This window comes from Hyperolius riggenbachi, chromosome 8 (genome assembly GCF_040937935.1).
Source record: "Hyperolius riggenbachi isolate aHypRig1 chromosome 8, aHypRig1.pri, whole genome shotgun sequence".
Classification (NCBI taxonomy): domain Eukaryota; kingdom Metazoa; phylum Chordata; class Amphibia; order Anura; family Hyperoliidae; genus Hyperolius; species Hyperolius riggenbachi.
This window is the reverse complement of record NC_090653.1, coordinates 44,050,764-44,067,496: the sequence shown is the minus strand read 5'-3', so window position 1 is coordinate 44,067,496 and position 16,733 is coordinate 44,050,764. Positions and strand designations below refer to the sequence as shown.

Sequence of the window (16,733 nt, the reverse complement as noted above, 5' to 3'; positions counted from 1 at the left end):
CATCACAACAACTATCACAACGCTCACAAGAGGATGATGAGGATTCTGGTAGGACTCTGGCACACATGGCTCAATTCATGCTAGACTGCATTGAACGCGACCCTCGCATTGTGCGCATTCTGGACAACACCAATTACTGGGTTTATACCCTTCTGGATCCACGGTACAAACACAATGTTCCAAAACTGCTTGAAGAAAGAGTCAGACAGGTCAAAATGGAAGAATACCAGCAGGCCCTTGTGGAGACTTTAGAGAGGAGATTGACATCCTCCCCCTCCTCTAGCCAGTTGTACGCCGACAGACTGACTTCAGCAAACCCAGGACGACCAGGAGGGCAGCAAACAACGCAAGCCGCAGCTAGTGCCCAAAAGGGAATGGTATCGGCAGTGTCCTTGGAGTGGGAAAATTTTCTGACACCCATGCAGCCGCAGCCCACTGAACAGCAAGCGTGCAGATCCACCTCCAACACCGATCGCCTGGAGAAGATGGTCAAGGACTACATGTCAGATGGCGTAGCTGTGTCGAACCATCCATCTGCACCCTTCAACTATTGGGTATCGAAGCTAGACACCTGGCACAAACTGGCAATGTACGCAATAGAGGTGCTGGCTTGCCCGGCAGCCAGCGTTATGTCGGAACGCTGTTTCAGTGCTGCCGGAGGCATCGTCACAGATCGGCGTATCCGCCTCTCCACAGAAAATGCAGACCGTCTGACTCAAATTAAAATTAATCAATCCTGGATTGGAAACGACTACGCAACACTCCAGGACCCCAACTAAGTAACATGACCAATGAACATCTGGGATGGTTTAGCGTTTCCGGTCCCTGTTTATTGAACCTCTCATCTTTATTACATTTATGACTGCATGGCGGCAAAAAGCATTGCTGCTATATCCGCACGCTTTTTGTCCTCATGCAAGGCCGGCGTTGTTGTGTCTCAAAAAGCATGGCCTTCTCCTCCTGCGCCTGCTCCTGTTCCACGTGTGCTGCTGCGTTAGCGTTGCCGGTCCCTGTTTATGGAACCTCTCATCTTTATTACATTTATGACTGCATGGCGATAAAAAGCATGCTATCCGCACGCTTTTTGTCCTCATGCAAGCCCTGGGTTGTTGTGTCTCACAAAGCGTGGCCTTCTCCTCCTGCGCCTCCTCCTGTTCCATCACGTCTGCTGCTGCTGGGTTAGCGTTGCCGCCCCGTACCTGTTTATTGAACCTCTTATCTTTATTACATTTATGACTGCATGCATGGCGGTACAAAGCATGCTATCCGCACGCTTTTTGTCCTCATGCAAGGCCTGGGTTGTTGTGTCTCACAAAGCGTGGCCTTCTCCTCCTGCGCCTCCTCCTGTTCCATCACGTGTGCTGCTGCTGGTGCTGGGTTAGCGTTACCGGTCCCTTTTCCTGGAACCTCTTCTCTGTATTACACTTATGACTGCATGGGGACAAAAAGCATGTTACCTGTGCAAAGAAACATGACATTCTCCACATTTAAAAGACAGTTTTTCCTTTGAAACTTTACAATCAATTTTCTCAAAAACTATAAGCTCTTTTTCAAATATTTTTTTCCCCTTGTACCCACTCCCAAGGTGCACATACCCTGCAAATTTGGGGTATGTAGCATGTAAGGAAGCTTTACAAAGTACGAAAGTTCGGGTCCCCATTGACTTCCATTATGTTCAGAGTTCGGGTCGAACACCCGAACATCGCGGCGATGTTCGGCGAACGTTCGCGAACCCGAACATCTAGGTGTTCGCCCAACACTACTTCCAGGGGGTAGTCAGGGTTCTGCCTCCCAGCAGCCGTCGCGTGCGTCAGCTGAACGGCTTGCTGGCATGGGCCATGTGCTCCCAACTCCTGCCTTATTCCCTTGTGCAGGAGGGGAGCGACATGCGTGCGCTCCTGATGTGTGCAGCCCCCGATTGGCCAATCCCCAGCCGACATTATTTTGCACGCACGGCCATCCCTGCACTTCACCGCTCTGTGATGGCCAATGTCGGGAGAGGGCTGGAGCACGCGGTGGGTCAACGGGTCCACGTCACCATGGACTCGTGGAGCAGCCGGTTTGGGACAGGCCGCTATCTGTCCTTCACCGCGCATTGGGTCAGCTTGGTGGAAGGGGGTGAGGAGGGGGGAGCAGCATCGGCCGGCACTGCCAGAGCAGCAGCAGCAACAACGCAGTGGGTGGTGCCACCATGCAGGGTCAGCGGAACAGCAGCAGGTTCCTCTGATCCGCTTCCATCCTCCGCCACACCAGCCCAAACCCCCCGCCTCAGCAGCAGCGTGAAGCCCCGCCACTGCCAAGCGCAGCTGGAATTGGTCAGCCTGGGGAAGACCAAACTGACGGCGAACCACGTCCTGGCCAAACTCCGAGAGCAGGAGAGGAATTGGCTGACCCCCAGAGGCCTCAGAGTCGGAGAGGTGGTGTCCGACAATGGGGCAAACCTGGTCGCTGCCATCAGCAGGGGAGACCTGACCCACATCCCCTGCCTGGTGCACGTCCTGAACCTGGTAGTCCAAAAGTTCCTGTGGACCTACCAGGGGATGGACCGACTCCTTGAGGCGGCAAGGAAGGTTGTGCGTCACTTCCGGCACTCACCTGCAGCCGTGGCGAGCCTGGAAGAGGTGCAGAAGGAGCTGCACCTGCCACAGCACTGGCTCATGCTCGATGTTCCAACTCGCTGGAACTCCACCCTGGCGATGTTGGAGCATCTGGTTTAACAGAGGCAGGCTGTCAGCCAGTACGTTGCACGAGCAACAGTTGCCTCCCTGACTGCAACTGGGCGTGCCGCCACCAAACTCCCGTCCATCATCTCCATGGAGGACTGGGGGCACATGCAGCAGGTGTGCTCAGTCCTGGTACCCTTCCTGCAGGCCACCAACATGGTGAGCAGGGACCATGCAATGGTGTGCGAGTGGGTCCCCTTGGTGTGTGTGCTGGACAGGGTCCTGTATGCACTGGTGGAAGAGGGAGTGGCAGCCTTGGACCAGCAGGAGCTGCAGGCAGCTTCACAGGCCACCTCTGAGGAGGAGGGCTCGGAGTTGGTGGAGGTCCCTGACCTTGCTGCTGATGAGGGGGAGCAGCAGAGCGCAGCTGGACTGGTGCGGGGGTGGAGAGAGGATGAGGTGGAGGAGGCAGAGGAGGACAGCAATGTCGGCTCTGGGGCTGCCGATGATGTGCCAACAGACGTGGCCAGACTGTTCCCAATGGCAGCGCACATGCTGAGGTGCCTGCGCAAGGACCCAATGGTGATCCAGATGAAGCAGAGGGAGGACATCTGGATCTGCATGATGCTGGACCCACGTCTGAAGGGGAAGCTCAGCCAGTTCCTGCCTGCAGGAGGAGACGGTGCGCAAAAAATGAGGGATTTGCAGCTGTCCCTTGTTGAGCGCTTGCAGGAAGCCTTCCCTGAGCCATCCACCCCCACTGTCCAGCCAGCACAGAGGCAGCAGCAGGTGCCTGCATCCACCAGCAGCAAGCGCTCGCGCACCACAGACCTGCTGTCTCTGACCCAAGAGCTCTACATGAGTGTAGAGCTGCCAAGGACTAGAGAGGAGGTGCCTGCAGCAGCATCCTTCTCCAGTCACAGGCAGCGCTTGACCCGCATGGTGGCTGACTACATGGGGTCCTTTAGCGGGCTTGACAGCGTGGCCCCTGTTGATCCCATGGAGTATTGGGTCAAGCACCTGACGATCTGGAGCGAGCTTGCGCAGTACGCCCTGGAAGTGCTCTCCTGCCCCCTTCCAGCGTACTGTCAGAGCGTTGCTTCAGTGCAGCCGGTGGAGTCGTCACTGAGAAGCGATCTCGTCTGTCTCACAAGTCTGTGGACAGACTGACGTTTCTCAAAATGAACCAGGCTTGGGTGGAAGGCGAATTCATGGCCCCTGTTGTCGGCGAGAGGGGTACATGAAGTGACGACTGCCACACACACATACACCTGCTGCTGCTGTTATATTTCATCCTGCTGTCTGTGTGTTTCCACTGCCAGGGAACACATTACAAGGTGCTGCTGCCCAAGCGCCACCAGCTATTATAGCTGCATTAATTTGAAGAAAAAAAAATTGTAATTATTTTAGAGGTGTCCGGGTTGAAAACTGTGCTGTCCCAATTGTGTATTGGACACAATGTGGGCTTCACGACCGCTGTCTGGAACCTCATGCTGTGTATTTACGGCCCTGGGACCACCGCTAGGACCCAGGGCCTACTATGTCTCGCTGCCTGCCCTCCTGCCTGCTGCCAAATGCCAGTCTGCCACACACACTTATCCTCCTCACGCTGCCTGCTGTTATATTTCCTCCTGCTGTCTGTGTCTCCTCTCCGCTGCCAGGGAACACATTACAAGGTGCTGCTGCCCAAGCGCCACCAGCTATTACGCTCAACAATAGCTGCAATAATTTAAAAAAAAAATTGTAATTATTTTAGAGGTGTCCGGGTTGAAAACTGTGCTGTCCCAATTGTGTATTGGACACAATGTGGGCTTTACGACCGCTGTCTGGAACCTCATGATGTTCATTTATGGCCCTGGTACCACCGCTAGCCTAGGTACCAGGGCCTATTATGTCAGTCACATCACACTGCCTGACACACATTACTCCTCCTCCTGTAGCTGCATTGAGCTTCTGCTGTCTGTGTGCTGCTACCACTGCCAGGGAGAACAGAAGAAGAACTATTTTCTACTGCCACCTGCCCACCCACTCTCCTACCGAGTACGACCGACTATTACCACACACTACAAATAGCTGCAAGCCTGCAACTACTACTTCCTCCTCCTGCTGATGTCTGTGTTTTACCACTGCCAGGGTACACAGAAAAAGGCGCTGCGGCTTGCAATGTGCCACTACCTACCTGTTATGCCATCAACACAAATATAACTATGGTGTTATTACAATAAAATATTTCCACAAATGAAGTAAAAAAAATATTACAAAAGAAAGGAAAACCAAGACACATAATATAATGATAGAGAAGAAGAGGAAGAAGAAGAAGAAGATGAAGAAGAAGATATAGAAGAAGAAGATATAGAAGAAGAAGAAGAAGAAGATATAGAAGAAGAAGAAGAAAAAGAAGATATAGAAGAAGATGATGAAGAAGAAGAAGAAGAAGAAGATATAGAAGAAGAAGATATAGAAGAAGAAGAAGATATAGAAGAAGACGAAGATATAGAAGAAGAAGAAGATATAGAAGAAGAAGATATAGAAGAAGAAAATATAGAAGAAGAAGAAGAAGAAGAAGAAGAAGATATAGAAGAAGAAGAAGAAGAAGAAGAAGAAGAAGATATAGAAGAAGAAGAAGAAGATATAGAAGAAGAAGAAGAAGATATAGAAGAAGAAGAAGAAGAAGAAGAAGAAGAAGATATAGAAGAAGAAGAAGAAGATATAGAAGAAGAAGAAGAAGATATAGAAGAAGAAGAAGATATAGAAGAAGAAGATATAGAAGAAGAAGATATAGAAGATATAGAAGAAGAAGATGAAGAAGAAGATATAGAAGAAGAAGAAGAAGATATAGAAGAAGAAGATGAAGAAGAAGACGTAAATGAAGACTTCCAACAACCATTTTGGACACACCTTCTCATGCAAACACTTTTCATGAAGTTAATTTACTTTTTTTGAGACCTTTTTTATAACTACTACATCACCACATAATCACTTGATGTTTTTCTTCATAAAAAAGGTGGTTTCATGCATCATTGACCTCCTATACAAGTTTTACAAGCTATTTAAGGCCAGCTCGAATATTTTACTCGAATACAGACTCAGATAGTGACGTCGGATATCCGAGGTCGAATCGGATATTCGATTACATCGGATATCCGACTTCGAGTGAATTCGGATAGTTTACTATCCGAATTCGACCAAACTCGAATAGGACAACACTGATTGAAAGCAAGTGTAACCGTCTGCTACTGACATGTGTAATTGTAAATTTCTGTTCCTGTTGCTCTATGCTATCGATCGATGTCCCTTCTGAGCCAAATGTACTGTGCCAAACCCAATTCCGGGAATGACCCAGTCATGCTTGGCGAAATAAACGATTCCTGATTCCTGACATTTATTCCTGCAAAATGTTACTATTTTCCTCCAGAAGGACAGGGCTATAAAGAACCCCAATGTATACCTTCTCTCCAACATAAGAGTTCATCCTCCTGATGAGATTGGGGGATAGGGCTAGTGCTGTGGAGAACCCCAATATTTACCCTCCCTCCAATATAAGAGTTCATCTTCGGGATTAGATGGTGGGGGGGGGAGATTTGGGCTGAAGCTGTGGAGCAGGGCCACCATCAGAAATTTTGGGGACCCTCACACATCATCAGACTCGAGCCCACGTCCCTGGGCTCACCCACTAGCCACCCCACCCCCGTGTCCGTCCCTGTGCCTCTCTTGTCTGCCTCTGTTCCCCTGTGCCTCTTTTTTCCCCCTCTGTTAACTCTTATCCCCTTCTGTCTCATCTCTTCCCCCTGCCCTAGCCAGGTGTAGGTGCCCCCAGGATAGTTATCCAGGCACAGGTGCCCCCAGTATTGGTAGCCAGGTATAGGTTCCCCAGTATAAGGAACCAGCTATAGGTGGTGTCCCAGTATAGGTAGGCTGGTGTAGATGCCCCCAGTATAGGTAGCCTGGTATAGCTGGTGCCCCAGTAGAGACCAGCAAGATACAGGTGCCCCCAGTATAGGTATTCAACTATAGGTGGTGCCCTGGCATAGGTAGCCTGGTATAGTTGTCCCAGTATAGGTAGCCTGGTATGGGTGGTGCACCAGTATAGGTTATCCAGGTACAGGTGCCCCCAGTATAGGTAGCAAGCTATAGGCTCCCCAGTATAGGTAGCCAGGTGCAGGTGGTGCCCTCAGTATAGGTAGCCAAGTATAGGTGGTGCCCCAGTATAGGTAGCCTGTAGTCAGATATTGGTATTGTCCCAGTATAGAAAGTCCTCTGTAGCTGGTGTCACTCTTCTCTCAGTGCTGGAACGCAGTGTGCTGGTGAGTGAGCCACAGGCCCGCAGCCAGCACATGCGGCTCTTCCAGTGCTTTGGGGGGCCCAGGGCCCCCAGAAGCCCTGGGCCCCTCACTGCAGTGTCAGCTGCCCCCCCCCCCCCCCCCCCCCCCCCTGATGGCTGCCCTGCTGTGGAGAACCCCAATATTTACCTTCTCTCCAACATAAGAGTTCATTTTCCAGATGGGATGTTATTGTGATCATACCGGACGGTAGTTGCATAGTTGTGGTGGTCATAGTTGTTTGGGTGGGGAAATCTCTCTTCACACCGTCTATATCCTTGCATACATAAGGTTATTTTATTCTATATAGAAATTTGGAAGTTGAGTCAGGGTGCTCACGGTTATTGGAAGACAATCATTGGCTTTTATCCACACCGATAAAATGTAAACACACACAATACATAATACAATACATAATAACGTCTTCTTTGATGGTAATAAAATGCTGTTTGGCTTTGCAACCATCTGTAGACAAGCAAAACACTCGGCAAACTGAAATGGGAAAAATGTGATGGAATTACAAAATGGTCTTTGTAGTATTGGTTAGCACGGTGGCGTAGTGGTTAACACTCTTGCCTTGCAGTGCTGGGTCCCTGGTTAGAATCCCAGCCAGGGCACTATTTGCACATAGTTTGTATGTTCTCATGTGTCTCCGTGGGTTTCTTCCAGTCGCTCTGGTTTTCTTCTACATCCCCAAAACATCCAGATAAGTTAATTGGCTTCATACTTAATTGTCCCTAGTCTGCGATACATACACTACACTATATAGATATATGACTTTGATAGGGATTAGATTGTGAGCCCCTCTGTTAAAGGGGAACTGAAGTAAGAGGTACACGGAGGCTGCCGTATTTATTTCCTTTTAATCAATACCAGTTGCCTGGCAGCCCTGCTGGTCTATTTCTCTGCAGTAGTATCTGAATAACACCAGAAACAAGCATGCAGCTAGTCTTGTCAGATCTGACTTTAAAGTCTGAAACACCTGATCTGCTGCATGCTTGTTCAGGGGCTATGGCCAATAGTCTTAGAGGCAGAGGATCAGCAGGGCTGCCAGGCAACTGGTATTGATTAAAAGGAAATAATTATGGCAGCCTCCGTATACCTCTTACTTCAGTTCCCCTTTAAGTGATAAGACAATATACTCTGTACAGCACTGTGGAAGATGTTGGTGCCATATAAATGCTACATAATAGTAATTCTTTCTTTATTTGTATTTGAGATACCAATCAAACATTTTACAATTATAAACATCTCCCTTTACAGCGGGATATTGCCCTAATCCTGGAATCCCTGCTGGGGCAGCAAAAACTGGGACATCATACGGTCTTAATGATAAAGTCCATTATCGGTGTCAGGCTGGGCTGTTCCTGATCGGGTCTGCAGAGAGGCAATGTATGGAGAACAAGAAATGGTCTGGCGCTGAGCCATTCTGCAAAGGTAAGAGGAGACTGTCACAAAGGTTCTAGCCAGTCACCACTCTCACAGCCTCACCCTGAGCATACATTTTCCAGCATTCGGGGCCGTCTATGTTCCAGATTGTGCTCACACACATGCAATATGAAATGGCTTACCACCTCCCCCCCCCCCCCCTTCCCCAGCCACAAAAAGAGAACTTGGAAGGCCGGGCAGGATATTACAAACGTACAGCATGGGTAGAGAATAATAGGTGTCCTGAGTATAGGTAGTCATAGGTGCTCCCAGTAAAAGTTAGCAAGTTATAGGTGCCCCCAGTATAAGTAGCAAGTTATAGGTGCCCCAAGATTATGAGGGCGGAGCAGCGGGCACATACAGTGGCATTGGCCTTACCTTGGGCTCTTTCAGTGCTCCCCCCTCCCAGAAATTAGCGCAGCGGGCAGGGAGACTCGCCTCCTAAAGGCTCCAGGTGACGGAGCTCTGAGTGACGCTGGTCTTCTATGTCTCCACGCCGCTGACTCTACTTCTTGATTAGCAGAAGTAGAGTCAGCGACGTTGGAGACATAGAAGACCGGTGTCATGCAGAGCTCCGTCTCCTGGAGCCAGAAAGAGGTGAGTCTCTCTGCCCGCTGCGTTCATTTCTGGAGGGGGAAGCACTGAAGGGGAAGCCTGAGGTGAGGAAGGGAGTCGGGGCCTCCCTCCCCCCAGATGTATGTGTCTGCTACTTATCCTTCCTGCCCTTCACCCCCTCCTGCCCCTAAAAATGGTCCTAGTTGGGTCCCAGAGCCATGACCCCATCTCTGGCTTTGTTCCCCCACCCCTGCCCCCCATGGTTGCATCTATTGTGGGGGTGATTGTTATTCCCCTGCTTGAGACTATTTTTGTCCAGCTCCACTTGCAGGAGATGTTGAATTGAAAACCTAAGTTTTCAAGGCTTCTACAGAGTAACCAAGCAGCTCAGGGTGACCCAAACTACTAGGAATGTATAGGGGGATAAAAGGAACCAAAAAGCCCTCCTACTAAAAAAGCAAAGCTTGGTGTAATTGCCTTCTTAAATCAGAAGGAAATTTGCAATAATTCAGTTATAAATGAACATTTGTGGTTACCCACAATGCACTACTACTAAATATGCAAATTATCCCTTTTCGCCCTAGTCAAGGCTTCTAGGGAGGGGTTTCTAGCCCAACAATAGGCAGGATACAGGAACCTATTAGTATTGGTCAATCCTTGGGCTTGGAGGACATTTTGATACCATTCTTTATTCATGGCAGTGTTATTGAGCAGAATTGTGAGTGTGCCGACTACCATGGATGAAAAGAAACAAATAGTTTGCATCAAGATGTTTCACTTTTTGCCAGACACAGTACTAATCCAGAGTCTAGTGATGAGCAGAAATTACACTCATGCATACTTACGCATCATAATACGCAATTAAGCATCGTAATTCCGAAATTTCGGTGCAACAGCGTTTTTAATTACGTAGTTTATTGTTCTTAATCCCAATTACGCATGAATTTACCCATAATTTACGCGTAATTTTGTGCTGATTTTGGTGGTGAATAGCAAAGCCCCCATACATGCTATTGCTAAAATTGCTACACATGTTAGGAAGAATAATGGGTGCAAGTTACAAAAATAATTGTTCAAAAAGACTATGTAGTTTTTGAGAAAAATGATTTAATAAATACAAAAAAAATGGTTTTCAAACTATCATTTTTTCTGGGTTTAAAAACCTTTTTTTCTTTGCATATTTAAAATCGAATTTTTCTAAAAACTACGTCTTTTAAAAAAAAAAAAAGTTTTTCACTTGTAACCACTATTCTTCTTAAAGTGAATGGGAACCGCATTTAAAAAAAATGAGACAGATACTTACCCAAGGAGAGGGAAGGCTCTGGGTCCTATAAAGCCTTCCCGCTCCGCTCCTGGTCCCCTCGTTCCAGTGCTGGCTCGCCCGGTAGCAGTATTTGACTAATTTAGGCAAATACTGCTTTACCCGGCCGAAGGAGGCTTCAGAATTTTTCAGGGAGCCTGAGTGCTCCTGAAGAAGGGCGGCCCTGTACTGCGCCTGCGAAGCACGCTCTCTTGCACGCTCATGCCTGTGCAGTATATGGAGCCGCACGTCTTTGGGAGGACACGGCTTCCGAAGACTTCCAAATACCCCTCCGGTGGGGGATTGAAACGGGCGGGAGCCAGCACAGGATAGAGAGCTTCGAGAGAGGAGACGGAAGGCTCTATACGACCCAGAGCCTTCTCTCTCCTTAGGTAAGTATTTGCTTCAATTTTTTAAAAATGCGGTTCCCATTCACTTTAACATGGGTAGCAATTGTGGTAGCAATAGCATGTATGGGGGTTTTGCTATTTACTGCCAAAGTCGGCACAAAATTACGTGTAAACTGCGCGTAAATTCATGCGTAATTTAAAATGATTATACAAAGTCAATTGAATTACGAATATGTAATTACGTAATTGCGGAAATTTACGCATAATTTCACATAATCATAATTAGCAGATTACGATCATCACTAATTCAGACAATCAATTTTCCAGATGTCCTAGACACTTGGACTGATCAGAGAATAGAAGTGTACCAGTTTCTAACATCCAGTCATGGTACTTCCTACAGAAGATCAGTCTGTCCTTGATGTTTTTTCTGAGAAAGAAGTAGCTTCTTTGCTGCCTTTCTTGACACAAGTCCAATATGGACCCGCACCCTCCTGCCGCCAGCACTGAGCAAGTTCTGCTCCGACATATTGTAAAGGCACTTGTTGTCCACTTGGTCGACACTTGTTGCCAATAGCATACCTCCCAACTTTTTGGAGATGAGAAAGAGGGACACTTAAGCCACGCCCCTGCCACACCCATGATCACCCCCCCACACACACACACACACACCACGCCCCTAGTCGCGCATACCATAAAGATTTCATAAGAAAAATATGTTGTTTTATAATTCAAACCACACTGGTCCTTTCTATCCTGGTTCATTTTCCTTTTTTATTAACATTTAAAATTAGTAATATATCAATTTAAAGGATGGGAATAAAGTTTAGAGTCAATCAAACACATTTTTAGCAGAGAAATCTATTTATTTACATAGAAAGAGGGACTAAGTCCTGAAAGAGGGACAATGAGGAGTAAGAGGGACAGAGGGACAGGGTTCCCAAAGAGGGACTGTCCCTCCAAAAGAGGGACAGTTGGGAGCTATGGCAATAGCTAAAATATCAATATCAAAATAGTTAAAGTCAAGCACCTCATCCCCCCCAGAAGATCTGCCAACTTTAGTTCATGCCTTCATTACCTCCCGACTGGACTAATGTAATGCTCTCCAGCCTTCCAAAAAAGAACTTGTACTGCCTACAGCTGATACAGAATATTGCTGCCAGATAGTGTTGGGCGAACATCTAGATGTTCGGGTTCGGGCCGAACAGGCCGAACATGGCCGCGATGTTCGGGTGTTCGAGCCGAACTCCGAACATAATGGAAGTCAATGGGGACCCGAACTTTTGTGCTTTGTAAAGCCTCCTTACATGCTACATACCCCAAATTTACAGGGTATGTGCACCTTGGGAGTGGGTACAAGAGGAAAAAAAAATTAGCAAAAAGAGCTTATAGTTTTTGAGAAAATCGATTTTAAAGTTTCAAAGGGAAAACTGTCTTTTAAATGTGGGAAATGTCTGTTTTCTTTGCACAGGTAACATGCTTTTTGTCGGCATGCAGTCATAAATGTAATACATATAAGAGGTTCCAGGAAAAGGGACCGGTAACGCTAACCCAGCAGCAGCAGCAGCAGCACACGTGATGGAACAGGAGGAGGCGCAGGAGGAGAAGGCCACGCTTTTTGAGACACAACAACCCAGGCCTTGCATAAGGACAAGAAGCGTGCGGATAGCATGCTTTTTACCGCCATGCAGTCATAAATGTAATAAAGATAAGAGGTTCAATAAACAGGGACCGGTAACACTAACCCAGCAGCAGCAGCAGCACACGTGATGGAACAGGAGGAGGCGCAGGAGGAGAAGGCCACGCTTTTTGAGACACAACAACCCAGGCCTTGCATGAGGACAAGAAGCATGCGGATATAGCAGCAATGCTTTTTGCCGCCATGCAGTCATAAATGTAATAAAGATAAGAGGTTCAATAAACAGGGACCGGTAACGCTAACCCAGCAGCAGCAGCAGCACAGAGCACACGTGATGGAACAGGAGGAGGCGCAGGAGGAGAAGGCTACGCTTTGAGACACAACAACCCAGGCCTTGCATGAGGACAAGAAGCGTGCGGATAGCATGCTTTTTACCGCCATGCAGTCATAAATGTAATACAGATGAGAGGGTCAATAAACAGGGACCGGTAACGCTAACCCAGCAGCAGCAGCAGCACAGAGCACACGTGATGGAACAGGAGGAGGCGCAGGAGGAGAAGGCCACGCTTTTTGAGACGCAACCCAGGCCTTGCATGAGGACAAAAAGCGTGCGGATATAGCAATGCTTTTTGCCGCCATGCAGTCATAAATGTAATACAGATGAGAGGTTCAATAAACAGAGACTGGAAACGCTAACCCAGCAGCAGCACACATAATGGAACAGGAGGAGGCGCAGGAGGAGAAGGCCACGCTTTTTGAGACGCAACCCAGGCCTTGCATGAGGACAAAAAGCGTGCGGATATAGCAATGCTTTTTGCCGCCATGCAGTCATAAATGTAATACAGATGAGAGGTTCCATAAACAGGGACCGGAAACGCTAACCCAGCAGCAGCAGCACACGTGATGGAACAGGAGCAGGCGCAGGAGGAGAAGGCCATGCTTTTTGAGACACAACAACCCAGGCCTTGCATGAGGACAAAAAGCGTGCGGATATAGCAGCAATGCTTTTTGCCGCCATGCAGTCATAAATGTAATACAGATGAGAGGTTCAATAAACAGGGATCGGAAACGCTAAACCATCCCAGATGTTCATTGTTCATGTTACTTGGTTGGGGTCCTGGAGTGTTGCGTAGTCGTTTCCAATCCAGGATTGATTCATTTTAATTTGAGTCAGACGGTCTGCATTTTCTGTGGAGAGGCGGATACGTGAACCTTGCAGGCAACGGCATTCTTCAAGCTTCGGGTTATTTTGCTGACCACGTGCTCATGCAACTCAGGCACTGCAGAGCGTGCAAAGTGGTAGCGGCTGGGAACCACGTAACGTGGGATGGCCACTGACATCATGCCCTTGAAGCTGTTTGTCTCCACCACTCGATATGGCAGCATTTCGCAGGCCAGAAGCTTGGCTATGCTGGCTCTTACTGCCACGGCCCGGGGGTCATTTGCTGGCAATTTCCTCTTGCGCTCAAACATCTCCGAGACAGACAACTGAACCGTAGGGCTGCACAACGAAGGGCTGTTGGTTGTTGTGTTTGATGAACACTGGGAGACCTCAAGAGCACTACTCCGGAAAGTGACAGTGTCAGCGTCATCTGATTTTTTGGAATGTTTTGAACCACGCAATGGCTGGGCTACTGCTGCTGCTGAGGCGGGTCTGGTGGTGAGTCTGGTGAACCCAAGGGAGGCAGTGTTGCTGGTGGTACCCTGTCCTGCCGCGTTTGCCCACAGAGTGGGATGTTTGGATAGCATGTGGCGGCTCATGCTGGTGGTGGAGAGGTTGTTAATACTTTTCCCCCTGCTCAGGCGGGTCTTGCACACCTTGCAAATCGCCATGGTAACATCCTCAGTGCAGTCTTCAAAGAAAGCCCAGACTTTGGAGCACCTGCCTTGCTGGCGATTTCTGTTTGCGCCTCTTTTGCCTCTCACTTGAACTTCCACGCTTGTGGTGCCTGAAATTGCGCGCCGCCTACCTTGTGGCACAAGGCGAACTCGTGCAGCAGTGGGTTCTTCAACAGACTCATCTGTGCTGCTGCTACGACGGCGATGTTCTCGTTCACAAACAAAATCTGGGTCTATGTCCACATTGTCCATACCCTCCTCTTCCATCTCCTCAAACTCGTCATATGTCATTGTGGGGGGCCGCCGCCGTGGAGTACAGCTCCCCAGCACAACAGTCAGGGGAAACACCTCTTCCCTTGCCCCTCCCTCTTTCACCGGATTTCTTCCTCATTTCACTTATCCTTACAGTACACGCTGACTGGCAGCAGTACAGTGGCAGTACAGAAATGCTATACAGTGGTGGGTGAGCGGTGTACCACTATTGCCAGCAGCGACACAGAGCACAATGCTATACAGTGGCGGGTGAGCGGTGTACTACTGTTCCCAGCAGACAAAGAGTGGCAGTAAACACAATGCTATATAGTGTGGCTGAGCCGTGTACACAGAGTGGCAGTAAACACAATGCTATATAGTCTGCTATATAGTCACCCCGAACGGGGTGATGTTCTGCAGCACCCGAACAGTGGCGAACACTGTTCGCCCAACACTACTGGGAACGCAGATTTTAGTACCTAAACACACGATACAACATGTTTTCCGGGGTCGGACTCTGAGGCACATACAGATGGTCCCGATCATCATCCTCATCATACAACTCTTCTCCTGAGTCTGACCCACCCACCACCTCTGCCACCCCAACATCCCCAGACACAGTCACAGACCCCTCATCGTCCTCAACATTAACTTGGGATGCTGGCCTGAGCCCGACCTCCTCCTCCACATCAGGCCCCATCATCTCCTCAATGGCAGCCCTCATTAATCGCTCTGGCGCCGGACCGATGGACACAACGTTCTCCTCCGGGGAGGGCTGCTGCTGACCACTGGCTGCTGGGGTGGATGTTATAGCTTGCGTGGGGCGTTGGCTGTTGCTGTTGTTGGGAGTGCTGCTCACAGCGGAGGTCTCTGAGGAACTCATGGTGAGCTCATATAGTGGTTGACGGTGAGTGGAGTATTACTGATCCCAGCAATATACACACTGACTGGCAGAGTACGCAATGCTATATAGTCTGGCTGAGCCGTGTACACAGAGTGGCAGTGAACAATGCTATATAGTCTGGCTGAGCGGTGTACACAGAGTGGCAGTACACACAATGCTATATAGTCTGGCTGAGCCATGTACACAGAGTGGCAGTAAACAATGGTATATAGTCTGGCTGAGCGGTGTACACAGAGTGTCAGTAAACAATGGTATATAGTCTGGCTGAGCGGTGTACACAGAGTGGCAGTAAACACAATGCTATATATAGCGTGGCTGAGCGAGGTGCACAGTGGCAGTACACACAATGCTATATAGTCAGGCTAAGCCGTGTACACAGAGTGTCAGAAAACAATGCTATATATAGCGTGGCTGAGCGAGGTGCACAGTGGCAGTACACACAATGCTATATAGTCAGGCTGAGCCGTGTACACAGAGTGTCAGTAAACAATGGTATATAGTCTGGCTGAGCGGTGTACACAGAGTGTCAGTAAACAATGGTATATAGTCTGGCTGAGCGGTGTACACAGAGTGTCAGTAAACAATGGTATATAGTCTGGCTGAGCGGTGTACACAGAGTGGCAGTAAACACAATGCTATATATAGCGTGGCTGAGCGAGGTGCACAGTGGCAGTACACACAATGCTATATAGTCAGGCTAAGCCGTGTACACAGAGTGTCAGAAAACACAATGCTATATATAGCGTGGCTGAGCGAGGTGCACAGTGGCAGTACACACAATGCTATATAGCCAGGCTAAGCCGTGTACACAGAGTGTCAGAAAACACAATGCTATATATAGCGTGGCTGAGCGAGGTACACAGTGGCAGTAAACAATGCTATATATATAGTGTGGCTGAGCGAGCGGTGTACTACTGTTCCCAGCAGCGACACACAATGACTGGGGGGGACCCTGGCTAGCGTGGCTGGAGAGCGAACTACCCTGCCTGCCTACCCAAAGCTAAACCCACAGAGAAATGGCGGAGATATGACGTGGTTCGGGTATTTATTTACCCGAACCACGTGACCGTTCGGCCAATCAGAGCGCGTTCGGGCCCGAACCACATGACCCGTTCGGCCAATCACAGCGCTAGCCGAACGTTCGGGGAACGTTCGGCCATGCGCTCTTAGTTCGGTCATGTGGCCGAACGGTTTGGCCGAGCACCGTCAGGTGTTCGGCCGAACTCGAACATCACCCGAACAGGGTGATGTTCTGCAGAACCCGAACAGTGGCGAACACTGTTCGCCCAACACTACTGCCAGACTGCTAACCAACCAACCCCGTCACTGCCACATAACGCCAGTCCTGCATTCCCTTCACTGGCTATCTATAGAATGGAGGGTCCTATTCAAGATCGGCCTACTGACATTTAAGTCACTACATAATCTGGGCCCTGGATACATGAAAGATATGTTGCAGCTGCGTAGCAATCTCTGCAATCCCA

The 16,733-nt window shown here is 48.9% G+C and overlaps 1 protein-coding gene across 2 annotated transcripts in view; it reads left to right on the top strand.

Moving 5' to 3' along the window:
- LOC137528774 (complement factor B-like) overlaps window positions 1-16,733 on the top strand; it is a 161,088-nt gene that overhangs the window by 35,407 nt on the left and 108,948 nt on the right. For both annotated transcript variants that reach the window (XM_068250341.1, XM_068250340.1), the window contains exon 4: window positions 8,246-8,419. In XM_068250341.1, coding sequence (XP_068106442.1) covers window positions 8,246-8,419 — 174 coding nt within the window. The remainder of the gene's footprint in view (window positions 1-8,245; window positions 8,420-16,733) is intronic.